At 48.6% G+C, this 27,157-nt stretch overlaps 2 protein-coding genes across 23 annotated transcripts; one reads left to right on the top strand and one right to left on the bottom strand.

The window, feature by feature from the left end:
• Positions 1 to 300: 300 nt before the first annotated feature.
• aftpha (aftiphilin a) lies at positions 301 to 10,335 on the bottom strand. 4 transcript variants are annotated; one of them, XM_053417675.1, is made up of 10 exons: positions 10,159 to 10,335; positions 6,738 to 8,417; positions 5,566 to 5,726; positions 5,050 to 5,179; positions 4,535 to 4,591; positions 3,997 to 4,119; positions 2,061 to 2,124; positions 1,837 to 1,920; positions 1,383 to 1,506; positions 301 to 1,289 (listed from the first exon to the last, which is right to left on the bottom strand). In XM_053417675.1, the coding sequence occupies exons 2-10, from the start codon at positions 8,379 to 8,381 to the stop codon at positions 1,157 to 1,159; spliced, it is 2,520 nt and encodes an 839-aa protein (XP_053273650.1). In that variant the 5' UTR covers positions 8,382 to 8,417; positions 10,159 to 10,335; the 3' UTR covers positions 301 to 1,156. The 4 variants fall into 4 exon arrangements, with proteins under 4 accessions (XP_053273650.1, XP_053273651.1, XP_053273652.1 ...); XM_053417676.1 differs by having other exon boundaries at positions 2,061 to 2,121; XM_053417677.1 differs by lacking the exon at positions 1,837 to 1,920.
• A 4,959-nt stretch (positions 10,336 to 15,294) lies between these two features.
• On the top strand, positions 15,295 to 27,122 carry LOC128436818 (sodium/calcium exchanger 1). 19 transcript variants are annotated; one of them, XM_053418688.1, is made up of 9 exons: positions 15,295 to 17,111; positions 19,404 to 19,510; positions 21,696 to 21,716; positions 21,846 to 21,863; positions 24,365 to 24,433; positions 24,523 to 24,650; positions 24,960 to 25,080; positions 25,189 to 25,455; positions 25,536 to 27,122. In XM_053418688.1, the coding sequence occupies exons 1-9, from the start codon at positions 15,307 to 15,309 to the stop codon at positions 25,910 to 25,912; spliced, it is 2,913 nt and encodes a 970-aa protein (XP_053274663.1). In that variant the 5' UTR covers positions 15,295 to 15,306; the 3' UTR covers positions 25,913 to 27,122. The 19 variants fall into 19 exon arrangements, with proteins under 19 accessions (XP_053274663.1, XP_053274664.1, XP_053274662.1 ...); XM_053418689.1 differs by having other exon boundaries at positions 21,846 to 21,867; positions 24,369 to 24,433; XM_053418687.1 differs by lacking the exons at positions 19,404 to 19,510; positions 21,696 to 21,716 and adding an exon at positions 20,307 to 20,410 and having other exon boundaries at positions 21,846 to 21,867; positions 24,369 to 24,433.
• Positions 27,123 to 27,157: the final 35 nt, after the last annotated feature.

Below are 27,157 nucleotides of genomic sequence, written 5' to 3'. Positions count from 1 at the left end.
CTTTTGATGAGAACGATTCATAATTTTGTCTTTTTACTGATTCACTTCATTAAATATTTCAATTCACAGAAAAACAAAAGATTCAATCCTAAATTTGGTTTGAATCAGTTACTTGATGATTGACAGCTGACACTGACTCAGGATTGGTTTAGTGTGTGGGCGGGACCTTGATACCACTAGTGCACGGACCGGCTGTAGATTACATCATCACCACAAGACGGCATCGTCTTTAGTTCTGATTGGCAGCTGGCAGTCGCCTCCTCCGGTCACATGACGTCACGTTGAACAAAAACAAAGACGTTTTCTCTTAAATTATTTTTATTCCTCGTTTACACTAAAAGTCAGATTTACACACAGAGTCTGAAGAACCTGAACATGCACGACGAGCAGTGATCCCGTTTCTTCCATAGGAAGTGTACGTGTTCCCAGTCCGACGCCCAGTGAACCACGACACGCCCACTTCATCTTTACAATGTGCAAAATCCTCCAGGAGGCGAGCCGGCCCCCCGACAGCACAGGGCCCTCGGATTGGTCCCTTGATCCCTTCAGATGAGTCGCCCTTCACCAGAGACTCAGTGGTTTCATTTAACCCCCCCCCCCCCCCCATAACATAACACAGGAAGAGACACGAACCAGGAAGTAAAAAGAAACCAAAGCTCCACAGGACGACGGAGAACGTCAAATCAAAAGAAAAGGGGGAGGGGTTCCAACAACTTGAGGTCAAAGGTTAACTCAGATTAAAATGGAGTGAAGGTAAAAACAATCAGCTGATTCTCTAGGCGCTGTGGTCTCAGTCCATAAATATAGATTTCATATATGTTTATAAATGGTTTTACACTGATCCTATATATATATACATTTATGTTTTTATATTTATTCCACTTCAGTTTGATTCAAAGCTTCAGCCTTTGTTTCCTTCAGACGTAAAATCAGAATCTAAAAAGCTAAACGTTTGATCCCTGATTATTTACAACAGGATTCTGGATATGAGTTAGTGTGCTCACCAGAGCCGCTTCACCGGACAAACAAAAACACTGGAGTAAAAAAAGAGCAAAGTTTGAAAGAAAAAACTCTGACGCAGCAAGAAATTAAAAAAATTAAAAAACGACAGTGTTAAAATGGACTCGATCTGTGGGCGGGGCCATGGAGGCGGTAGTCAGGGGGCGTGGTCAGCAGGCGTCAGCGTGGCGGGGAACATCAGCACCTTGGCCGTCATGAAGGAGAGGTCCGGCAGGGCGGAGATGACCTCGGCTGCCTCCTCGCTCAGATTCTCCTCTCTCCTCGGCTTCCTGTCCAACCAGAGACACACAACGCCGCCGCGGTTACAAGACGCATCACCCACACATACCAAGAAAACCGACGGAGGTCACGTGACCCCTGACCTGGTGGAGGTGCTGGTCTTCTCCATGGTGGACATGAGGCGGGCGAAGGCGTCGGCCATGCGGCTGCCTGAGCTCCTGGCGTCCATCTTGGCCGTCGTCAGCTCGTAAAGTTCAGGGTCGACGCCTGAAACAGAGACGAAGAGGGATGAAGACGAGTCCGGTCACGTGACCAGACGAGTCCCACCATCTGACCAGCAGGGGGCGGAGCTGTCCCACGAGACGACGGGGAACCGCTCAGTTAGCTTAGCACTCATCTTCAGTTAGTCTCCTTCTGATGATGTAATAACCCCGCTCTGATGTCATCCACCTTGAACCCAGACAGCACCTCTGACAGGAGGAGGTGTGTAGTGAGGGACGAGTCCAGGACTCCTCTTCATCCACATGATGAAGAGGAGTCCTGGAGTCTCTCACAGACGAGTGAGAAGCAGAGATGTGGGGGGGGGGGGGGGGTCACCTGGGATGGATGTGGAGCTGTTGGAGCCCGAATCCTCCACAGGACCAAAGAAATCCAGGTTTAATAAAGATGAGCCTCCACTCGCTGCAGAGCCAGGGGGCGACCGAGGTTCACAGACACAGAGAGAGAGAGAGGAAGTAGAGTCATGCAGCAGAGTCAGAGATTCTAGAGTCTGAAGAGTTCTCATGCAGCGAGGAAGAGGAGGAAGAGGAGGAGGCACCTACCGTCCAGAGGGTTGGTGAGGCCACTGCTGCTCCAGTCAAACTGAACGGGCGGCAGCGCGTCCTGCTGGAGGACAGAGAGAGAGAGAGAGAGAGAGACAGAGAGACAGAGAGAGAGAGAGAGGGACAGAGACAGAGAGAGAGAGAGACAGAGAGAGAGAGACAAAGAGAGAGAGAGGGACAGAGAGAGAGAGAGAGAGAGAGAGAGAGACAGAGACAGAGAGAGAGACAGAGAGACAGAGAGAGAGAGAGAGAGAGAGGGACAGAGACAGAGAGAGACAGAGACAGAGACAGAGAGAGAGAGAGAGAGAGAGAGAGAGAGACAGAGAGAGAGAGAGAGGGAGAGAGAGAGAGACAGAGAGAGAGACAGAGAGAGAGACAGAGAGAGAGAGACAAAGAGAGAGAGAGAGAGAGACAGAGACAGAGACAGAGAGAGACAGAGAGAGAGAGACAGAGAGAGAGAGAGACAGAGACAGAGAGACAAAGAGAGGGAGAGAGAGGGAGACAGAGAGAGAGAGGGACAGAGAGAGAGAGAGAGGGAGAGGGACAGAGAGAGAGAGAGAGAGAGAGGGACGGACAGAGAGAGAGACACACACAGACAGAGAGACAGAGGGAGAGAGAGGGACAGACAGACAGAGACAGAGAGAGAGAGAGAGAGAGGGACGGACAGAGACAGAGAGAGACAGAGAGAGAGAGAGAGAGAGGGACGGACAGAGACAGAGACAGAGAGAGAGAGAGAGAGAGACAGAGAGAGGGACAGAGAGAGGGACAGAGAGAGAGGGACAGAGGGAGGGACAGAGAGAGAGAGAGAGAGAGAGACAGAGAGAGAGAGACAGAGAGAGGGACAGAGAGAGGGACAGAGAGAGAGGGACAGAGGGAGGGACAGAGAGAGAGAGAGAGAGAGAGACAGAGAGAGAGAGAGGGACAGAGGGAGAGGGACAGAGACAGAGACAGAGAGAGAGAGAGAGAGAGAGAGAGAGAGGGACGGACAGAGACAGAGACAGAGAGAGAGGGACAGAGGGAGAGGGACAGAGAGAGAGAGGGACAGAGAGAGAGAGAGAGAGAGAGAGAGAGGGACAGAGGGAGGGACAGAGAGAGAGAGAGACAGAGAGAGAGAGAGAGAGGGGGAGAGGGAGAGAGACAGAGACAGAGAGAGAGAGGGACAGAGGGAGAGGGAGAGAGACAGAGACAGAGAGAGAGAGAGAGAGACAGAGAGAGAGAGACAGAGGGAGAGAGAGACAGAGAGACAGAGAGAGGGACAGAGACAGAGACAGAGAGAGAGAGAGAGAGAGAGAGAGAGGGACAGAGAGGGACGGACAGAGGTGGAGAGAGAGACAGAGAGAGAGACGGACAGAGACATAGAGAGAGAGAGACAGACAGAGAGACAGAGAGAGAGACGGACAGAGACATAGAGAGACAGACAGAGACAGAGAGAGAGAGAGACAGACAGAGAGACAGAGGGAGAGAGAGACAGACAGAGAGACAGAGGGAGAGAGAGACAGACAGAGAGACAGAGGGAGAGAGAGGGACAGACAGACAGACAGAGACAGAGCGAGAGAGAGAGAGACAGAGGTGGAGAGAGAGAGAGGGACAGAGACATAGAGAGACACACAGACAGAGAGAGAGAGACAGAGAGAGAGAGACACACACACAGAGAGAGAGAGACAGACAGAGAGAAAGAGGGAGAGAGAGAGAGACACACACAGACAGAGAGAGAGAGACAGAGGGAGACATGAGGTCAAACAACACAGACACACAATCAGGACACAGGATGGCATCATGTGTCTCCCCTGCTGTTTACAGGAGCTGTGACTCCTCTGGTTTAAAGGACCTCAGACTGAAATGTGCGTTTGACGTGTTTGTGTTAAGATTCTCAATCTGAACATGTTGTGACCGACTAACTCTTGGTTGTAATATTCCTGAGGTGTCTTCATGTCACCTGCACTGAGTCGGACGGACAGGAGCTTTTCTCTGGAGCCGCAGGAGACGCCTGAGCGATGGACGCGATCATCTCTGCTGCGGAGACGGGCTTCACAGGCTCTTTGGTGGGTTCCAGCATCCCCTGCAGAGGGACACACACAGGGAGACAATGTAACACAACGACAACTAACACAACGAGACGTCTCAGCAGGTTGAGGATGAACAATCTGCTGAGTGTCCTCAGGTCGTCCCCACGGGACGGACAACAACGTCACGTCGGGACTGAACGTGGTCACAGTAAATACAAATATTAAACTGTTATTAAATTAAACGGTTGTTCATCACATGAACAGTTTAGTTTAAGTTTCCTGGATCCACAACATTAAGTAAAACATTTTGTAGAAACAGATTTTTTGAATCATAGAAATCTTTTATTCTTCATGTCTGTTGAAAATTGAGAATAGGTGCATCCATCCTTTAATAATTATGAATCTGTAACATGTGTTTGATTGACAGGTGCAGGGAGCGTGTGCAGGGCGGAGGAGGCGGAGTCTCACCAGGCTGGCGGCGTACATGGGCACGATGACCGGCTGCTTCTTCTGACCCGTGAACAGCTGCACACGTTAGAGCAGCAGGTTAGAAAACATCCCTCTGACAGGGACCAGTGGCTGCCAGCAGGGGGCAGCACAGGTCCAATAAGCTGTCTGGAATTCTACTTCCTGAATGCACATTCATAGTTATTGGCTGCTGCAAGTCAATATCTAGAGTTCCTCCAAAGTCTATTTACCAGACACACGTCAGTAGGGGGAATCCAACATGTGACATCACAGAGCCTCTAAACGTCAGCAGATGATCAATAATATGATAAACATGTTATTATTAATGTTCAGGTTGTTTTCTCTCCTCAGGCCACTGACCTCACTCTGAGGTCAGCAGACACAATCAGCTGATCACAGCTCGTTGAGATCATATCAATCAATAATCAACTCATCAGCTCCAGTATGTTGCTGCAGGTTTTCAGCTGATCACAGATCTGAACCTTGATTCACTGACGAGATGAAGAAGAACTCACGATGTTTCTGGTGTCGATGCCGAGGCAGCAGAGCAGGACCTTGTTCCCGTGAGAGCCCCCCCACTGGTACCTGAGGCCCAGCGCCTCGTTGATGTCCTGAAGCTGCGTCCACACGCCGCCCTGCACCCACCTGAGGAGACCAATGAGACAGAGGACGACCAATGAGACGAGAGGACGACCAATGAGACAGAGCACAGAAGGAAACTGGACTCAGTCAGTTTAGTGACGCCGGTGACCTTTGACCTCCAGTCTACCTTAACTCCTGAATTGACCTGAAGCTTTGAAACAAAGTAAAAGTGTTTTTGATGAAGTCACGTTCATGAGGGTCAAACCTGAAAACTTTATTAATAACAAATTCATCACAACAGACTCATCAAACATCACATGTCCTTTAGCCGACGCGTTTATCCAAAGCGACTTCCTGTTCAGGGTTCAGCATCTTGCCCAAGGACACCGGGGCTGGGCTTCGAGCCCCCAACCTTCTGGTTGGAGGACTTTACTCTGTGTCCCACTCACCTGTTGCACGTGGACCTTGTCTCCTCGTCTCCGGGCTGTTTGTCCTCCGGAGGCTCCAGCAGGATCCTCAGTGAAGCCACCTCGTCCTCCACCAGGGCGGCGCCGCTGCTGTGAGGGAAGCTGCTCTGAAACAGCTGCAGCAGACGAGTGGACAGCGCCGCCTGCAAAGAGCGGAGCAGCCGGTCACTCACTTCCTGTTTCATCTTCCTCTAGCTTGAGCAAACAACTGGTTCAGAACCTGCTCAGTGTCTTTGAACAGAACCAGACATGAACAAAAGATTTACTTCTCCCTCATAACATCGTTTGTATGACATGAAGACAAACACAACAGGAAGCACTTGATCTCTGACGAGGGGCGTCTGGAGTCAGAGGCTCCGCCCACATTGACGTGTTGAGTTTAAACACGTCTGATGCTATGGTTACGACTTGTTGAGACTAAATGCTGCTGGGCTCGTTAAGGTCACATGTCCTCCCTGAGTCATCTTCTATCAAGTGACTCGTTACTGACAGGAAGTGAAACTGACAGGAAGTGCGACTGACAGGAAGTGAGACTGACAGGAAGTGCTACTGACAGGAAGAGTTACTGACAGGAAGTGTTAGCATTGTATTCCCCGCTGGAAGTCGAGTCATGTGACTGATAAGAGCCAATCAGGAAGAGAACGTCAGTTTCTTTTCAAACTAAAACGTTTCTCTGATAAAGAAGCTGGAGAACTCCACCAGGCGTAAGCATAGCACCAGTGACTTTTAGAACCAGTAAGAGTTCACCTGTTCTTCAACCAGTGCGTCATGTTCCATGTCACAGCGCTAACAGGCTGATTGAAACCCATCTACTGCAGAGTCATGTGACCCAGGAGAGACACATCATTCATCACTGGGTTTGTTTGAACCAGTGGAAAAGGGCCAGATGTTTGTTTACTCTAAGTTGATGTTATAGTTCCACTGAGAACTACTCACTGTTACATCAGAGGCTCTGGAAACATCTGCTGCTGGTTTATGTTAAAGTAGAATTTTCTATATTTTGAACACGACAAACGAAATGTGATTTGCTTCTCTTGTCTTTGTGCGACGGTTTTGTAGACGTCTGATCTGATGAACAGGATGAACACTAGTTAAAGAAGATGTGACATCATGAGCTGGTCGGTGATGAGCAGCCATGAACCCGACCCTCTTACCGCCTGGATCTCCCTGCTGCTCGTCTCCTCGCTGACTGCAGCAGCATCGCTCTCATGCCACTCCTCCTCCATGTCCTCTTCCTCCTCTCTGCTCTCCTCAGGGAGAGCGACGCTCTGCTCAGAGCTGAACGCTGCCCACGCCTCCCCCGCCTCCCCCGCCTCCCCCGCCGGATGCTCCTGCTCCCCGAAGGCGCTCCACCCGGCATCCTCCTCGCCGTCTGCGTCCTCAACGGCCGAGCTGAAGTTACCGAAACTGTCACTGACAGGGAAGTCTTCAATCTGTCCTTCATCCTGCCGCTCATGTCCACTGCTGAGGACACTGGGGGAGTTGAAGTCGCCAAAGTCGTTGTCCTCATTTGTGTTTGAAACTTCCTGTGATGGAGCCGAGCTGTGCGGCACGCTCGGCTCCTGCTGGACGTCCAACTCTTCAAAATCAGCAAAGCCCTGACCGCCAAATGAGTCAGTGTCCCCGAAGTCCACGAAGTCCTCGAAGTCCTCGTCGTCCTCTGCCAGCTGGCTGTGGTCAGCGGGTGTGGACGGCTCCCCCTGGAGGGGCGGGGAGGGCAGCGAGCCCGTGGTGCTGATGTCAGCGTATTCTTCCAGAGCATCTGTGGACAGCGGCCGGCCGAAAGACGTCTCGGTCTCTGTCTCTGTCTCATTCCAAGAGCCCTTCTCGTCCGACTGTCCCGCCTCGCTGTCTGCAGGTGTGTCAGGCGAGAGCTCGTCTTCATTGCAGCCCGCGGCGTCTTTGGATTCGTCAACTTCGTCCACCCCGTTCAGAGAGAGAGCTTCATTAGTGCAGACAGCATCTGAGGCAGAGCACTCCTGTGCAAAGGCTACGTCCCCTGGTTGAGAGTCAACGTCTGTGTGAGAGTCCCGGTCCAGGGCCTCCGTTTGAGCAGCTATGGATTCAGGGCCGGACAAGCAGGGTCCAGTTCTGTTAGTGTCCCTGATAGTGTCCTCTGAACTTGTCCCTTGCTCTGCGTTACAGTGCAGGTCGTGGCAGGACATCCCCTCCGCCCAGCTGACCCCTAAGGGTTCGTTGGAGTCGGTGTTAGTCGTCTCACTGAGGCGTTCTTCAGCATCGGAAAAAGCTGCAAAGTCTGCAAAATCGTCTGCTGGGCTGCTGACCAGGACACTGCCTGTGTCCTCTGTGGACGTCCCTTTCACATGAGAGAGGACAGACCTCTGCGAGGGGGGGCTTCCCTGAACGTCAAACCCGTTAGTCAGCACCGCTGGGCCTTCTCCGTTGCAGTCAGCGAGCTCGCCACCAACTGTGTCGTTCACCGGGACATCGGGGGGGCAGGACAGGACTTTCTTCGTCTCAGTTCTTTCTGAGGGACAACTGCCCGGGCGGCTCGCTGGCACGCCGTTAGCCGTGGGGCGCTCATCCGTGGAGCTGCGGCTGGCGTTTGAGGAGCTGAGCACTTTGACGCCTCTGCTGTTGATGAGCTCGGGGGGGGAGGTGGCGGCCAGAGCTTGGGTCTGGTTAAAAGTGGTGGGGGTGTCAAACTCTGTGAAGCTGATGCTGTTTGGGACAGCAGAGAAGGTGCCGAAGTCCCCGAACTCATCTTCCTCTTCCTCTGCACCGTCCTCCATCGGCGGCGGCGAGGAGGAGTACATGCGTATGACATCTGGCTCCATGATCCTATGGCAGTCGACGAATCCTCCTGGCTACACCTGAGGAAAAGAAAGAGAGAAAAGACATGATCAGACCCAAGCAACCTGACTGAGCCTCTTCCTCACTTGGTGAACCGGAGGAGGAAGACTCCGGCCGTCCGGCAGCACCACAGGAACAATGAGTTTGGTGTGTGGTCTGAGCTGAAGAGGAAATGAGACGATGAGGAACAGAGCAGCGTCAGACAGTTAATAAAGTCCTGAGGAGAAACCAGAGCAGAGATCAACAGGATGAAGATGAGCAGGTTCCTCTTCTTCAACTCACGTCTCCTCCGGTTCAACCAGTCTAAACCTTCACCCAAAGACTTTCATTCATCTTCTCCTCGTCTCAGTCACACAGACGTCTTCATCACAGCCTTGTGTTGAATGTTCTCCAAATAAATGTTCTTCAATACAATCACAGTTGAATTTAGTGAGAGATAGTTTTATGTAGTGGATTATTATTTCCTGACTGGACAGGTCATCTCTCAGTTATCACTGGAAACTTCACTCTTTATATTTTATGAGGAGCTGTTTCTCAGTAGATGATTCGGTTCCTGTCATTCCAGTTCTTATCTCACTGATCAGGTGTTTCTGCTCAGTTTGGTTTGAATCAGTTATTTGATGAGACGTCATGATTGACACCTGAGGCTGACTCCTGATTGGTCGAGAGCGTTTATCAGCAGGACCGAGATACCACGGCGCCATAGCACCAGAGAACAAGCCCCTGAGAACAAGCATCAGAGAACAAGCCCCTGAGAACAAGCACCAGAGATCAGGAACCAGAGAACATGAGAACAAGTACCAGAGAACAAGCACCTGAGAACAAGCACCTGAGAACAAGCATCAGAAAACAAGCACCAGAGCACAAGCACCTGAGAACAAGCATCAGAGAACAAGCACCTGAGAACAAGCATCAGAAAACAAGCATCAGAAAACAAGCACCAGAGCACAAGCACCTGAGAACAAGCATCAGAGAACAAGCACCAGAGAACAAGCACCAGAGATCAGGAACCAGAGAACAGGAACCAGAGAACAGGAACCAGAGAACAAGCACCAGAGAACAAGTACCAGAGAACATGCACCAGAGAACAAGCACCAGAGAAAATGCACCAGAGAACATGAGAACATGCACCAGAGAACAAGCACCAGATAACAAGCATCAGAGAACATGAGAACATGCACCAGAGAACAAGCACCAGAGAACAAGCACCAGAGAACATGAGAACAAGCACCAGAGATGAGGAACCAGAGAACACGTAGCTCACCTGAAACGGAAACACTTCCGCCTCGGGCTCCTCACCTGTGTGACGCTGATGCGGCTCCAGCTGTTAGCCTGTGGCTCAGCAGGCTAACAGCTGGATGAGACTAGCTAGCAGCGGTGGAGCTAGCCGCTCGTTGGCGTCACACTAACTCTGACAGCTCACTACAGAGAAGCTAATGGAACTACAAGGCCCACACACTTCTCTGAGAGGGGTGTCACAGGGGCTAGCCTAGCCTAGCTTAGCTTAGCTTGGGCAGCCAGCTCCAGCTGAAGGCTCCGTGTATCGGAGGAGTTAGCGGCTGTTGGACGTGTCACGGTCACGGGTCCAGCTCAGACCTGAACAGGCTCTGGATCACTTTGAGATACAAGTGGCAGATGAGCTAACTGTGCTAACTGCGCTAACTGAGCTAACTGCGCAGCTAATCAACACTGGCAACAAGAGTTAGCATTAGCTTTAGCTCCAGCTCGGTTTGACAGCTGCTGAGCAACAGTTCCACTCACCGTCACACGCCGGCAGGTGACGTCCATGACTCCGTGAAACACACGACGCTCCGCGGGTCAGCAGCCAGCGGCACCGGGGCGGGACCGGAGAAGAACCGGAGAGGAACCGGAGGAGAACCGGAGAAGAACCGGCTGGAAGTGAAGGTTGAGTCAGTCACCGGCTGCTGCCTCAGTCACCCAGCATGCACCGCGCGGAGGAGGGGCGGCTCCGGAGCAAATCAATATGATGATAATTCAGATTCGGATAATAATGATAATAACTGGTCATTTATTAGTAAAACATGAATTATCCGAAAGAAGATTTTTAGCTAAACATCATAAATCAGCCGCTTCAACACCAACAAAATGAACAGAAAAAAATTACAAAAATCTGCCTTAAAATCTTCAAATTATTAATAATAGATTTAAAAAATATATCTGTTCAAACATTATTGGTAAATAGGAAATAAAAAATTAAAAGGATACACATCTGATAAAAACTTTATTTGCAAAATATCCTAAAATATAATGATCTATTTAAGAATCTGAAAATTATTAGTGAAATAACAAATAAATTAATAAATAAGTGAATTGAGCCAGATGTCTCATAAGACATCCGGAAGAAAAAGACACAAGAAAAAACTAATGTACCCACATATTTAAATCAAACACCTGGAAAGTATTCATAAAGTATAGAAAATGGATCCACATCTGGAGCTCTCCTCCACGGACACATCCACATTATGAAGTTCACATGCAGATGTTAACACGTTCAAAAAGGACAAATATAACTACGGTAAATTAAACCAAGGTAAATGACATACATTTATTTTGTATAGTATTTCAAGCCTGGATTGTTTAATGTGTTGTTTGAATGAATTGTTTGAGAAAACGTATTAATATCGTCTGTATTATATTATTCAGCCTAATTCAGTGTTTTGATAACTGCTTCAGATTAATTATCAGAACATGATAATTAATCTGAAGCAGTATTTTTATAAAGATCAATAGAATGAAACAGTTCTTCACATTTGACACAGAAGCATTTTCACTGAAATTTTAACTAAATGCTAGAAACTGATGAAGCTTCATGATGAGCAGTGCGACACCTGCTGGTCACCACGGAAAACTACAACATCCCTGTCAGTGTCAGGTAATCAATGTTATTATTCTTTATTCCAAATGAACCTTAAGGTCATAAGTGATTTAATATGAGGATCAGGATCTGTGGTTTAACACTTCATCAACTTACCTTGAGACTAAAGTGATGTCCTTCATTCCTCAGCTTCACATCGTGTTCAGCGCCATCTTTGTTTGTTGAAACCAGAAATGACCATAAGTGGAGGAGCAGGGGGCGGAGCATGACTGAGAGCTAGCGGACACGCCCACCCACACCTGCCCCCTGCACCCATTGGACAGTACCAGCTGTCAATCACACTGTGGTACCCCCCTCCCCCCTTGCTTTATGGTCTGATTGACTCTAAATAATCATAATTCACTAAATGAACATCAGCTGTTTGAAGAAGACTTGAAACTAGAGACTGAGACAGAAACTCCTGAATGTTACTGAGGTTAGAAAGAGAGAAGTCACTTTCTATAGAAACTACCAGAGGAGTCGCCCCCTGCTGGTCACTACACAGAAGACATACAGCCAATTCTGCATTGGCTTCACTTTCTGGACCCGGAGTCAACCTCTGTTTTCATAAACTGTATATATTATTTATATATATTATATTTGTACTTGTTATTCTTGACGTCTGTCGTCACATTTAAAGCTGAGCAGGACGACACCTCTGTCTCTGGATGGAAAGTCACACTGTACTGATGTTGTGTGTGTTCGGGGGGGGGGGGGTACTTATCCCAGCATTCCAAGCTTCTGTGGTCCGTCAGTGTCACTATTAGCTGTTAGCTGTTATCTCCCCCACGTGTTGGGGGGGACGAGGACCTGCTGGAGGCCCCGGGCCCCGCAGGGCCTTGTATGGCCATGATCCACAGAGAGACGGATGATAAGCAGCTCTGCTGCCATGTTGAGCACAATGTGTGTTTCTGTTAAATTTAGAGCAGTTATCAGACGCTGCTCTCCTCCTCTACTCTCTCTCTTCTTCCTCTTCTTCCTCCTCTTGTCGTGCGGCGGCGGCGTCAGGACCAGAGGTGAGCTCCAGCTCAGAGACTCCATCTGTTCATCAGGGTCTTCATCAGCTGGAGGACGTGAGTCACACTGATCGCATGCTGTTGCAGCTCATGTTGTCGTCTTGTTGTGTTACAGCTCATGTTGTCGTCTTGTTGTGTTACAGCTCATGTTGTCGTCTTGTTGTGTTACAGCTCATGTTGTCGTCTTGTTGTGTTGCAGCTCATGTTGTCGTCTTGTTGTGTTGCAGCTCATGTTGTCGTCTTGTTGTGTTACAGCTCATGTTGTCGTCTTGTTGTGTTGCAGCTCATGTTGTCGTCTTGTTGTGTTGCAGCTCATGTTGTCGTCTTGTTGTGTTGCAGTAGTGATGTGTGATGATAGGTTAGTGTCTCAGTGAATCATTTATTGTGTAACGTTGTGGAAATGTTGTAACGTAGTTTTGCGTCACGGTATTGTGAAAATATTTCAGAGAAGTGATGATGTGACAGTTTTTTATATAAATCAAGATTTGAGTCAAGTTCAATCAACACTGTAAAACTTTATTAACTTTGAACCGGTTGAGTTTGATGTGTGAGTGTGAACCAGAGAGAGTTTCCTCTTCTCTCCCTGAGCGTCTGTTCTCTGTGACTCTGGTCAGTGGGTTCCATCTCCTGAGAGAACAACTGACTGAGAGTCACAGACACAACCAGCTGCAGCTGAAGACTGAAGCTGAACTGAGATCAGTTCAAAACACTCTGAAGTTATTAAACACCAGAGTTTATCTCCAATTATCAGCAGGACACTGACTTGTGTGCTGCAGCTGACTCATTCCCACGTGGTAACCAGGAGCTCACGAGTTCCACCTGGAGAAAGCACAAGCCAAGTTGACCTTGATCAGCTGAGGTCGACAAGGTCATTGAGGTCGATGAAGAGGAAACTTCCTCTGTGTTTCTGAGGTGAACAGAGAGAAAGAACCAACTAACACATGGCAGCGGTTCCATCAGTGTGACAATGACTCTGAATTATAATAATTCAAATTCAGTCGTTTTTCAGAGCTGCTCATTTGCTTTATTTGAAAACAAAGATGAAGATTACTTTGACCTGGACGTCTCCTGAAGTGGAACTTGGAGGTCGATGTCACACTGACCTGAAGCTTCTGTCTGTGACCGTGTGTACGAGTGGTGACTCGGCTGCTCTCCTCACTTTGTTCCATTTGCTGACGCTGGACTCAAACTCAGTTTTCTGATCAGGATCAGAATAAGAATTCTTATATTTGCCAAGTATGTTTGAACATACAGGAAACTGCCTTGGTGTCGTTTGTTGGTGCACTGAACATAAAACAACAATATAGAACAAAATATATAACAGAGTTATTGGTACGTGTGGTGCTAAGGTGCAGAGATTGGTGAAAGTAACAATAATATATAAATTATAAATTATGTGCGGGGGGGGGGGGGGTCAGTGTGATGCAGGGGGCTTGTTTGTGAGCTCCACTGCCATGGAGAAAAAACTGTTCAGGTGACGTGAGGTTTTAGTCCTGAAGGCCCGGAACCTTTTACCGGACGGGTCTCTGGACCCGGTGGTGACCGGGATGGGAAGGATCAGCAATGATCTTGCCTGCTCTCCTACTGGTCCTGGAGTGGAACAGATCTAGGACCAGTAGGAGAGCCTTCTCAGCTGACTCCATGATCCGCTGCAGTCTGCCCTGGGCCTTGGCAGTGGAGGCAGCGAACCAGACGGTGATGGATGAGGTGAGGATGGACTCCATGATGGCTGTGCAGAACTCAACCATCACTTTCCGCGGCATGCTGAATTTCCTCAGTTGCCGCAGGAAGAACATCCTCTGCTGGACCTTCTTGATGATGGAGGTGATGTTCTCCGTCCACCTCAGGTCCTGTGAGATGATCGTCCCCAGGAATCTGAATGACTCCACTGTTTTAACTGGGGATTCACACATCATGAGGGGGGGGGGGGGGGGGGGGCTGGGCTCCTCCTGAAGTCTGCTACCATCTCTACAGTTAAAGCGTTCAGCTCCAGGTGGTTCTGGCTGCACCAGGAAGTCAGGCTGTAACTTCCTCTCTGTGGGCGGCCTCGTCCCCATTGGAGATTAAACCAGTAAGGGTGGTGTCGTGCAAACTTCAGGAGTTTGACAGAGGGATGGCTGCAGGTGCAGTTGTTAGGGTTAGATGAGATGATAGAGGAGATGAGATCAGATCCTTCTATCTGGTTGATGAGATGGAGCTGCTCAGCTCAGAGATGTGAAGTGTTAACAGCTCCAGAGGGAGGAGGCGGAGCTCAGACGATCTGTTTCTGCTTCTCGTCTCCTCGTCGTCTCACAACCTGTCAGCGTCTCTCCGGAGGACAAGTGGACGTTTTATTATCTTCACTGTTTCTGTCTCCAGGATGAAAACTCCTCTCGTGTTTTGGTGAAGATTCAGATTTGAAAAAGCTTCAGTTGTTGAGTTTTCTGAGTTTGAGTGAAGGTGAGTTCATCTCAGTGAATCCTCAGGACAATGAGCTTCATATAAATCTCACTGTGCTACTGTATGAGTTATACATTATATAAGTGATCAGGATGTTTTTTGTGTTATGTGAGTTTAAATGTGATGAAAAGTGTTTTATGATTTACGTTAGTGTGAGATGACCACAAACCAACATATTCACATAAACATGGAGGGTGAATACAAACTTCAGCAAATGTAACTGATTCAAATGTCAAGTATGTTTATAAATGTATATGAATGACATTTGATATATAAAGATGATCAGTGACTGTATATAAAGACTTTGGGCCAGTCACAGCCCTTCGTCTCAAATGGGGCGGGTTTGATACATTGATTGACAGGAGGCATTTCATGAACAACAAAGATGGCTGCCACTGACCAGCACATTTTTCATTTGTATAAGTACTGTCAGGATTTACCAGTCATGACATGGTATCGTGATCTGATTGGTTGTAAGTTTATCCAATCACATCCCATGTTGGTCTAAACAGGATCACTGAGAACCCACAGAACTAAAGCGTCTGCTCGTGTCTTGCAGGTTAAAGGAGTTCCTTCACCATGAGCCGAACCAGGATCACACCCCTGTTCACCGCCAATCAGCTGCTTCTCCTGGTGACCTTCATCTCCTCTGGACTCCAGCTATCTGCAGCAGGAGGCTCTGCTGAGGCCCTCAGGTCCAACAGCACAGTCAGCAACACAACCAAATGCGGCGGAGACACCACCTGCAAAGAGGGCGTCATCCTGCCGATGTGGAAGCCGGACAACCCGGCCTTCGCCGACCGCCTCGCCAGAGCCGCCATTTACTTTGTGGGGTTGGCGTTCATGTTCCTGGGTGTCTCCATCATCGCTGACCGCTTCATGTCATCCATCGAAGTCATCACCTCCCAGGAAAGACAGATCACCATCAAGAAACCAAACGGTGAGAAGATCACCACAACGGTGCGGATCTGGAACGAGACTGTTTCCAACCTCACCCTGATGGCGCTGGGCTCCTCCGCCCCTGAAATCCTCCTGTCAGTCGTGGAGGTCTGTGGTCACAACTTTGACGCCGGTGAGCTCGGCCCAAACACCATTGTAGGAAGTGCGGCATTCAACATGTTTGTCATCATTGGCCTTTGTGTGTCCGTCATACCCGAAGGTCAGACCAGAAAGGTGAAGCACCTCCGGGTGTTCTTCGTCACGGCCACCTGGAGCGTGTTCGCGTACATCTGGCTCTACCTGATCCTCGCCGTCTCTTCTCCAGGGGTAGTTGATATATGGGAGGGGCTTCTCACACTCTTCTTCTTCCCCATTTGTGTTGGCTTCGCTTACGTGGCCGACCGCAGACTTCTTTTCTATAAATACATGGGCAAACGATACAGAGCAGGGAAGCACAGAGGAATGATCATCGAAACCGAGGGAGAACCAGAGCTTCCCTCAAAGGTCAACGTGGAAATGGACAGAAAGATGCTCAGCGCTCCTGGGGAGGAGTTCATGGACGGAGATACAGGGTTTGATAGGAAGGAGCTGGAGGAGGAGGAGGCGCGCAGAGAGGTGGCCAGGATCCTCAAGGAGCTGAAACAAAAACATCCAGAGAAGGAGATGGAGCAGTTGATGGAGCTCGCTAATTATCAGGTTTTAAACCAGCAACAGAAGAGTCGGGCCTTCTACCGCTGTCAGGCGACCAGGATCATGACAGGAACAGGAAACATCCTGAAGAAGCACGCCGCTGATCAGGCCAAGAGAGCCAATCTGCACAGCATCTCCTCTGAGGTTTCAGCCAACCACGCTTCCTCCAAGGTTTTCTTTGACCCTGGAACGTACCAGTGTCTAGAGAACTGCGGCAGCGTAGCCCTGAACGTGGTGCGTCAAGGTGGAGACCTCACGAGCACCGTCTCAGTGGACTACCGGACGGAGGACGGCACTGCTAACGCCGGCTCCGACTACCAGTTCACTGAAGGAACTGTTATCTTCCAACCAGGCGAGACCGAGAAGGAAATCCGCATAGACATCATCGATGACGACATTTTCGAGGAAGATGAGCATTTCCTGGTCTACCTCAGCAACGTGAGAGTGACATCAGAGGCTGCTGGCTCAGACGGGGGCGGGGCTAACCACGTGGACGCCCTGGCAGGTTTGGGTCTTCCATGCACAGCCACTGTCACCATCTTCGATGATGACCACGCTGGTATCTTTACGTTCGAGGAGCCGGTGGTGACTGTGAGCGAGAGCATCGGGAGGATGGAGGTGAAGGTGGTCCGGTCCTCGGGAGCTCGAGGAGTTGTGGTGGTGCCGTACAAAACCATGGAGGGGACGGCTAAAGGAGGCGGCGAGGACTTTGAGGACACACATGGAGTCCTGGAGTTTGACAATGATGAGATCATGTGAGTACAAATGTTCTTCACTAAAACTGCTGCGAGATGAAAACCTGTGCAAGGAGGCAATGATTCCTCTGCAAGGCATTCTGGGAGTTAGAGTCTTTGTAGGGGTTAAAAGGTGTTCCCATAGAGAACTGTTGTGTATTTTTTGCTATTGACGATGATCCACTTGTGGTTCAGTGAGTCCATGAGTCCACCTCAGCTACAGTGACACTGTTCAGGAGGAGAGGACCAGACGTCTCTGAGGACACTGGACTGAACCACAGCTTTTATTCTTCAGACAGAGACAGAGACACCTGAGGCTTGTAGAATATAAAGTTTATTTATTTATAACAGAATAACAGGTTCTTCTCTAAACAGCAGCTTTAACAATATTCTACCTTTAATAAAGAAGTGATGGTCACATGACCACCTGACCAATACCAGGCAGCTATTTAAAGAGCATGGTCCTGGTGACTGAGGTTTACATGCCTCACATATCTCTTCATACTGTTTCCATGTCTGTGGGCAGCAGGAACGCAACGCAACACATTTATTTCCAGAGCATAAACACGGCCGCTGGCTGCCAGGGAGGAGGACCACATCTAGAAATGGAAAAGGTGCCAAACTGCTCCTCTGTTTCAGTTTATTAATGAGGATGCTGAGAGGGAGACGCTGCCTTATATAGATCAACTGTCTCACACAGTGAAAAGACTGAATTCAACTCTGTGGGACAGAGGACGTCGTCCTCACAGATCCGCTGCTCATTGGACAATATATTTATTTATTAACACATGTTTCCACTGACTTGTTCACCTGAGACGAGGGGACGAGGCCTTCAGACACCATCTGATGGTCTTTATATGCAGTCACTTTATAAAGTAGATGGTTTGGACCTTCATGTTTATCGATAGTCTCTTATGAATACATTGAGTTCCTCTTGTCATTAGTTTTCATTGTGTCTTTACTTTGTGTAGAGCAGGTTTGTGGATGTGTGTGGACACAGGTCTGTTTGTGTGTCTGTCGTCCTCTCTCCTGTGATGTTGGTGGATGTCCAGCTCAGTGTTTCCCACGTCCTTCGTGGTGTTGTGAGTCTGCAGCTCCTGGTGTGTGGAGCAGATAAACATCATGCAGCTCTCTTCCTTATTAGGACAGTGAGTGTCCTGCTCCTCGTCGTAGGATCGGCTCATAAAGCAGCTCGCGTCCTCCAGAGACAGGGGGGGTGCCCGCTGGCCCCAGGCCACACCCCCGCCCTCACCACTGAGACCCGCTCACACAACAGACTGTGAACCACAGGACTGTTAACGTTCAGCCTGTTAGCATGTTGGCGTGTTGGCGTGTTAGCCTGTTGGCGTGTTAGCATGTGGCTCTTCCTGCAGCCTGTGGTCATAGAGAGACAGGACAGACGCTGTTTTCTCAGATTAATTCTTATATGAAAATAAAGGTTCTTCTGATTATCGATCCAGGATCTGACGTTTAAAGATGAAACACAAACTTTCTAACACGACGATGAAAATGTTGCAAACCAACAATCTGCTGAAATGAAATAAGTTTCCTTGGCGCACACACACACACACACACACACACAAACACACACACAGACAGTTTTTGGTTTAGTGAGTAAATATAATCGTCAGGTGTAAAAAGTTATGTCAGATCAAATGACTTCATCATCACCATCACTTAACTTCTTAATTAGTTGTTGTTGACCTTTTCGTGACACTTGAACTCGGCTGTGAAGGACGAGTGAGTTGATCTGTCTTCATGTTGGACGTGATGACCTGTCTCATGTCAGCAACCCACTTAGTTCTGTGGCGCTCTGTTGACTGTAGTTCTGATTGGTTGAAAAACTGCTGCCTGCTTCTCAAATGTTTCTCAACAAGACAACAAGTCGTAAAACAAGAACCAACACGCTGGATTCTGGATTCATGAGATTATCTCCAACATGTGACTGTGCTGGAGATAATCTCATCGATCCAATCTGAGCCTCAGATGTTCAACATGTTAGCCCAGCTCAATATTAGCATCGTGCTCACTTCAGATTTCAGCTTCACGTGCACAACTTCCACATGTTGAGAAGTTCATCTTTACTGAGATATGATTGGACAAGGTTTGAGGGAGGGGCTTAATGAACAGTCTGTGATGTCATCAACTCGCGCACCGATCACAGATCACTCGCAGGTTTTTTTTTAAACCTGTTTTTCTGAATGTTGTTCTGTGGCCGTTTCTCTTCAGCCTTGTTTTCTTTGGTTATCGACCTTCGGACTTCTTCACGCTCCTCCTGTGGCAACCTCCTCTTCTGCTTTCTCTTTCTTTCAGCAAAATTATTGAGATCAATATAATCGATGATGAAGAATATGAGAAAAACAAGAACTTCTTCCTAGAGATTGGAGAACCTCAGCTGATGGAGATGAGTGAGAGGAAAGGTGGGGGCGTCGCCTTCCTGTGCTGTAACCCCGCCCACATCCCTAACGACCTGTGATCCTTGTTAATCTAAACTCACCTCATGGCTTCACAGAGAAAACATCCTCAATCTCACTGTGACAGTTAAAGTCAGAATGAACCTGAACGCACCGGACTCAGTGTGACATCACTCTGTGATGATGTCATCGTCTCTGATGTCATCCACAGAAGTTCAGATTCTGCAGAACTTCTGTAGAATCAGTTTTTCTTTCAGTATCACAGTCCATTCAAATGCTTTTAGTTTGAAAGGACATAACAGTCAATTAAGTGGCTTTTATTTTGACAGTTTGACTTAATGTAAACAGATACAGGAAATAACTGCAGCTGACTTCACAGCTCACTCACTGAATCCATAGCAACATTAAACTTCCTGCCCAATTTCCGCAAAGCATTGTGGGAACTTTGGTAGACGTAAAGATGATGACTCATCATTTTCCTGTAGGTTTCTCTACAGCATCACTGAAAGTAATAGAACTGGACCATTTTGACTGAAATGCATTGTGGGAGTTGTAGGCTTCTTGACTTTAACTCGATGAGAAAGTTAGTTTCATTGTGACTTTAACCAGAGATAGTCTGCCCCCTGCTGGCTTGATGAGGTGAGCTCAGCCCTTCCTCACCCTCCTAACTTTGCTGTCCCCTCCATGTTGACGGAGTTCTGTGTCGGCGTTGTGTTTGAATGTGTGTTGTTGGACTAATGCATGAACTCTGACCTCTGACCCCCCCCCTCCACTGTTGTTGTCTGTACTCTGTCGTCCGCAGGAAGACAGTAACCGTTAGAATAATTGACCATGAGGAGTACGATAAGCAGGCGACCTTCTACATAGAGCTGCAGGAACCATACTGGAACAGGAGGAGATGGACAGGTGTGAGGAGGCACCTTGACCTCTCCACTGACCTTTGACCTTTTCTTCATCTTCCATTTCTTCTTTTGTTCCTCTGTTCTCGCTGCTGTCACTCTGTTTCTGTTTCTCTGTTGTCTTCATGACGCCATTTAGGACATGTGGGTCAGTTGTGAAGGACAGTTAGGACATGTGGGTCAGTTGTGAAGGACAGTTAGGACGTGTGGGTCAGTTGTGAAGGACAGTTAGGACATGTGGGTCAGTTGTGAAGGACAGTTAGGACGTGTGGGTCAGTTGTGAAGGACAGTTAGGACGTGTGGGTCAGTTGTGAAGGACAGTTAGGACGTGTGGGTCAGTTGTGAAGGACAGTTAGGACGTGTGGGTCAGTTGTGAAGGTCTGTTAGGACGTGTGGGTCAGTTGTGAAGGACAGTTAGGACGTGTGGGTCAGTTGTGAAGGACTGTTAGGATGTGTGGGTCAGTTGTGAAGGTCTGTTAGGACGTGTGGGTCAGTTGTGAAGGACAGTTAGGACGTGTGGGTCAGTTGTGAAGGACAGTTAGGACGTGTGGGTCAGTTGTGAAGGTCAGTTAGGACGTGTGGGTCAGTTGTGAAGGTCTGTTAGGACGTGTGGGTCAGTTGTGAAGGACAGTTAGGACGTGTGGGTCAGTTGTGAAGGACAGTTAGGACGTGTGGGTCAGTTGTGAAGGACAGTTAGGACGTGTGGGTCAGTTGTGAAGGTCAGTTAGGACGTGTGGGTCAGTTGTGAAGGTCTGTTAGGACATGTGGGTCAGTTGTGAAGGACAGTTAGGACGTGTGGGTCAGTTGTGAAGGACAGTTAGGATGTGTGGGTCAGTTGTGAAGGACAGTTAGGACAGGTGTGGGTCAGTTAGGACAGGTGTGGGTCAGTTAGGACAGGTGTGGGTCAGTTAGGACAGGTGTGAGTCAGTTGTGAAGGACAGTTAGGACAGGTGTGGGTCAGTTAGGACAGGTGTGAGTCAGTTGTGAAGGACAGTTAGGACAGGTGTGGGTCAGTTAGGACAGGTGTGGGTCAGTTAGGACAGGTGTGGGTCAGTTAGGACAGGTGTGAGTCAGTTGTGAAGGACAGTTAGGACAGGTGTGGGTCAGTTAGGACAGGTGTTAGGACAGTTAGGACAGGTGTGGGGGGGTCAGGTACGTCTGATCAGGTGTGCTGTAGTGTTGCGATGTCTGTTGTGTTGAACCTGACCTTCAGGTTGAGGACAGGTATTGACTGTCTGTCTTTTTCCTGCTTGGTTTCTCTGACTTGTCTCTCGTCTGTCTCCTCTCTTCAGCTCTGTTGCTTCAGGAAGTCGGTAAGACGATCCATTGTCCTTCGTGTGTCCTGCTGCTGTTTTCTCTCAAACACTGAAACATGATCAGTTTAAAGATTCACAGGAAATCACAAGCTTCTCACTTGTCTCATGTTTGTCTCAAACTTTCAGGTGGATTCGTCCAAACAGGTGAGTCAGCACTTTGTCTCTAATGAAGTAACACACGAGTGTCCTCTTTTGACCTGAGTTTCATTCTTCTTGGATTCTTACTCAGTGGCCGTATGGAAAGAATTTGCTTTCAAAGTGTCAAAGGGGACATGTTATGAAAATTCCACTTTGGTAGTTCTTCTACACGGTGGGTATCTCTCAGGAGGTTCCTCTTTGTCAGGAACGTCCTGCTTGAGCTTCTGGATCAGTCTCTCAAGACAGATGGAGTCTCTCTTACAAGGCCTTGTAGAGCAGGGCTCCTCCCATACCTCCTCACACAAAGGAGCAGATACCAGCTGCTGAGTTGATGCTCTTCTACGTTCTCCTGGTGTCTCCTGGCTTCTCCTGGTGTCTCTACTGCTGCCAGCAGTGAGGAGGAGCAGAACCCAAAAGAAGAAGGAGTCAGGAAGGAGGAGCAGCAGGTAGCTCCTCATGCTACCAGCAGTGAGGAGGAGCAGAACCCAGAAGAAGAAGGAGTCAGGAAGGAGGAGCAGCAGGTAGCTCCTCATGCTACCAGCAGTGAGGAGGAGCAGAACCCAAAAGAAGAAGGAGTCAGGAAGGAGGAGCAGAGAGCAGCTGTCTATGGACACCACATTAAGAACGTTCCCTGTGTGTTCATTTCATTACCTGTTGAACTGTTGACCTGTTTACCCGTTCACCCGTTTACCTATTTACCTGTTCACCTGTTTACTTGTTTACCTGTTTACCTGTTTACCTGTTCACCTGTTTACCCGTTAACCTGTTTACCTGTTTACCTGTTCACCCGTTTACCCGTTTACCTGTTCACCTGTTTACCTGTTTACCTGTTTACCTGTTCACCCGTTTACCTGTTTACCCGTTTACCCGTTTACCCGTTTACCCGTTCGCCCGTTCACCCGTTTACCTGTTTACCTGTTCACCCGTTTAGCTGTTTACCCGTTTACCCGTTTACCCGTTTACCCGTTCGCCCGTTCACCCGTTTACCTGTTTACCTGTTCACCTGTTTACTTGTTTACCTGTTTACCTGTTCACCTGTTTACCTGTTTACCCGTTTACCCGTTCGCCCGTTCACCCGTTTACCCGTTTACCCGTTCACCTGTTTACCCGTTTACCCGTTCACCCGTTCACCTGTTTACTTGTTTACCTGTCCACCTGTCCACCTGTTCACCCTTTCACCCGTTTACCCGTTCACCCGTTTACCCGTTCACCCGTTCACCTGTTTACCTGTCCACCTGTCCACCTGTTCACCTGTTCACCCGTTTACCTATTTACCTGTTCACCTGTTTACTTGTTTACCTGTTTACCTGTTTACCTGTTCACCTGTTTACCCGTTAACCTGTTTACCTGTTTACCTGTTCACCCGTTTACCTGTTTACCTGTTCACCCGTTTACCCGTTTACCCGTTTACCTGTTTACCTGTTTACCCGTTTACCCGTTTACCCGTTCGCCCGTTCACCCGTTTACCCGTTTACCTGTTCACCTGTTTACTTGTTTACCTGTTTACCTGTTTACCTGTTCACCTGTTTACCTGTTTACCCGTTTACCCGTTCGCCCGTTCACCCGTTTACCCGTTTACCCGTTCACCTGTTTACCCGTTTACCCGTTTACCCGTTTACCTGTTTACCCGTTTACCCGTTTACCCGTTCGCCCGTTCACCCGTTTACCTGTTCACCTGTTTACTTGTTTACCTGTTTACCCGTTTACCTGTTCACTTGTTTACCTGTTTACCTGTTCACCTGTTCACCCGTTCAACCGTTCACCTGTTCACCTGTTTACTTGTTCACCCGTTCACCCGTTTACCCGTTTACCTGTTTACCCGTTTACCCGTTCACCTGTTTACTTGTTTACCTGTTCATCCGTTTACCCGTTTACCCGTTCACCCGTTTACCCGTTCACCTGTTTACTTGTTTACCTGTCCACCTGTCCACCTGTTCACCCGTTTACCCGTTCACCCGTTTACCCGTTCACCCGTTCACCTGTTTACCTGTCCACCTGTCCACCTGTTCACCCGTTCACCCGTTTACCCGTTCACCCGTTTACCCGTTTACCTGTTCACCTGTTTACTTGTTTACCTGTTTACCTGTTCACCCGTTTACCTGTTTACCTGTTCACCTGTTCACCTGTTTACCTGTTTACCTGTTTACCTGTTCACCTGTTTACTTGTTTACCTGTTTACCTGTTCACCCGTTTACCTGTTCACCCGTTTACCTGTTTACCTGTTCACCTGTTTACTTGTTTACCTGTTTACCTGTTCACCTGTTTACCTGTTTACCCGTTCACCTGTTCACCTGTTTACCTGTCCACCTGTCCACCTGTTCACCCGTTCACCCGTTTACCTGTTCACCCGTTTACCTGTTTACCTGTTCACCTGTTTACTTGTTTACCTGTTTACCTGTTCACCTGTTTACCTGTTTACCTGTTCACCTGTTCACCTGTTTACTTGTTTACTTGTTTACTTGTTTACCTGTTTACCTGTTCACCGGTTCACCCGTGTACCTTCTCAGGAAGAGATGTCTACAGGAAGGTCCAGGGCCGGGAGCATCCCGCCCCCTCTGCCATCATCAACATCACAGGTACATTCTTCTGTCCATATTTTCTCCATCCATCTATTAACTCATCCATCCATCCCTCTGTTCATCCTTTCGTTCAATATTTGTGTCAGGGGAGGGGGGTGAGGAGGTTTGGACGAAGAAGGATGAAGAGGAGCGGCGGGTCGCGGAGATGGGTCGACCGATGCTGGGAGAACACGTCAAGCTGGAGGTCACCATCGAGGAGTCGTACGAGTTCAAGGTGCAACTGGTTTATATCCTCCACACTGTCACAACACCTGAGTTATACTTGTACAGGTTTTGTGCTAAGCTAACTAGCGTCTGTCATAGAAATGTAATGATCCTCAGGGTGAAGGTACATTTCTCTCATTTGACAGTTTGTCAGATAATCAAGAGAAAACGCACAGAACCCGACAGGAATTATTTATTATGAATTGTTATAATTATTATTTCTGTATGAACCGGACCAGAGCCAGATGTTGAGCTCAGGCAGAGTGACATTTGGCTCGTGTGGAGATGATGATGGTTCACTGACTCCTGTTGTGTTCAGAGCACCGTGGATAAACTCATCAAGAAGACCAACCTGGCTCTGCTGATCGGGACCAACAGCTGGAGGGAGCAGTTTGTGGAGGCCATCACAGTCGGCTCCGGTAAAGACTCCACGGGAGAGTGTTGCTCATTGTCTCTGTTTGGTAGATTGTGGATCTGAGGGTAAAACAATAGAGCAGGAGAAGAAACCGGCTCCTGGAGTTCAGTGTTGACCGGAGCCTCTTCCTCAGGTGACGAGGACGAGTCCGGGGAGGAGAAGCTGCCGTCCTGCTTCGACTACGTCATGCACTTCCTCACCGTCTTCTGGAAACTCCTGTTTGCCTTAGTCCCTCCCACCGACTACTGGAACGGCTGGGCCTGCTTCGTGGTGTCCATCTCGGTCATCGGCATGCTGACGGCGGTGATCGGCGACCTGGCGTCTCATTTCGGCTGCACCGTCGGCCTCAAAGACTCTGTGACTGCTGTGGTGTTCGTGGCTTTGGGGACTTCAGTACCAGGTCTCACGTGAACCTCACCTTCTGTGAATCCCACTGCGATGCACTGCATTCACCTCATCCCTACTCTCTCTCTCCCTCAGACACCTTTGCCAGTAAAGTGTCGGCCATCCAGGACCAATACGCCGACGCCTCCATCGGCAATGTGACGGGAAGCAACGCGGTCAACGTCTTCCTGGGTATCGGCGTGGCCTGGTCCATCGCTGCCATCTACCACTACTCCCAGGGCCAGCAGTTCAAGGTGGACCCAGGAACGCTGGCCTTCTCCGTCACTCTCTTCACCATCTTCGCCTTTATCTGTTTCGGTGTCCTCCTCTACCGCCGGCGGCCGGAGATCGGAGGGGAGCTCGGTGGCCCCCGGGTCCCGAAGATTCTCACCACCTGCTTGTTCTTCAGCCTGTGGTTGATTTACATTGTGCTCTCCTCATTAGAAGCATATTGCCACGTTCAGGGATTCTAAGATTTATTCTGAAGGCTCGACCCGGTTCTGGATTTACAAAGGCTCCATTATGATCCTGCATATTCTGACTCCTCTCATTTCTGTCATTTGTCTGAATGTTGTAAGATCCCTGACAGCGGCTGGATTCCTTAAGCTCTAGAGGAGCTGCATCTTCTTAACAGGGTTTTCCATTTTGGATCAAATCTGAAATGCTCCTCGGTTCCTTGCTGATCTGTCGGGTTCTAAACACAGATAAACATATTCTGATGGATTCTTTCTGGTAGTTTTATGTTCTTTTAAAGGTCGAAACCATCGTTAACCCTAGCCCCCCCCCCCCTTTATTTTTTAAATCCCAAAGGTGTTTTTTTAGGATTCTACTGGTTCTTTGTGTACATGAAGGTAACACAGGTTCTTGCATATTTCTGCAGGCTCCTATTAGTTCTGTTATTTGTCTAAAAGTGTGGAAAGATGTCCGATGTCTATCACAGCTTCCTGACCGTTTATGGATTTCTCAAGGTGACTGTCGGTTCCTGAACAGTTTCACAGGTTCCTGTTTTAGTTTTTCACGGGTTCGGATGAGCATCAACTTTTTCCTTTTTGGTTCTGCCAGCTTTCTGTGGCGTTGACATGGTTTCCTAAAGACTCCGATGGACACGTCCCACTTCTAACACGTCTGAATATTTGAACTGTACAGATGTTGAGGGTTTTTGAATTTCTAATGGAGTCAAACATCTTGGGTCTCTGAAGGTTCCTGAACGATTCCACAGATTTCTGAGAGTCTCTTTTAATCTCTGAAGGTTTGTGAGGGAACCCTGAAACGTGTGAACCCTCTTTCTAACTTGTGACACGTGCCTGGCTGCTGGTGACCTCTCAGACTTTTGAGCTTTTTAGTCACTTACCTCCTGAATATTTAAAGACTTTTATCTACATCACCAAACATTCACCTGTGCCTTTAAGCAAAGTATTACTTTAATCTTGACGTGCATGGACTTTGAATCCACATCCTGTAGTGACCTTATATATCCAGTCTATGGTAGTGACCACCATCAGCCGTGGTGAGGGAGGCGGCTCCTGCTGACGTCTGGAGCTGCAGCGATAGTGATGCACCTTTGTGAATATCTGCACTAAGTTTGAACCATAGTTAATTTTGAAGTGAAGGTTTTCTCTGATCTACATGAACAACTGCAGCAGGGAACTTTAATGTTATAATGCTGAGTGTATTTGTGTGTGAGTGCATGGACTCACACAACCATTCACAATAGTCTG

This window comes from Pleuronectes platessa, chromosome 3 (assembly GCF_947347685.1).
Source record: "Pleuronectes platessa chromosome 3, fPlePla1.1, whole genome shotgun sequence".
NCBI lineage: Eukaryota > Metazoa > Chordata > Actinopteri > Pleuronectiformes > Pleuronectidae > Pleuronectes > Pleuronectes platessa.
The sequence above is the reverse complement of the archived record's forward strand: the minus strand, read 5'-3'. Positions and strand labels throughout refer to the sequence as shown.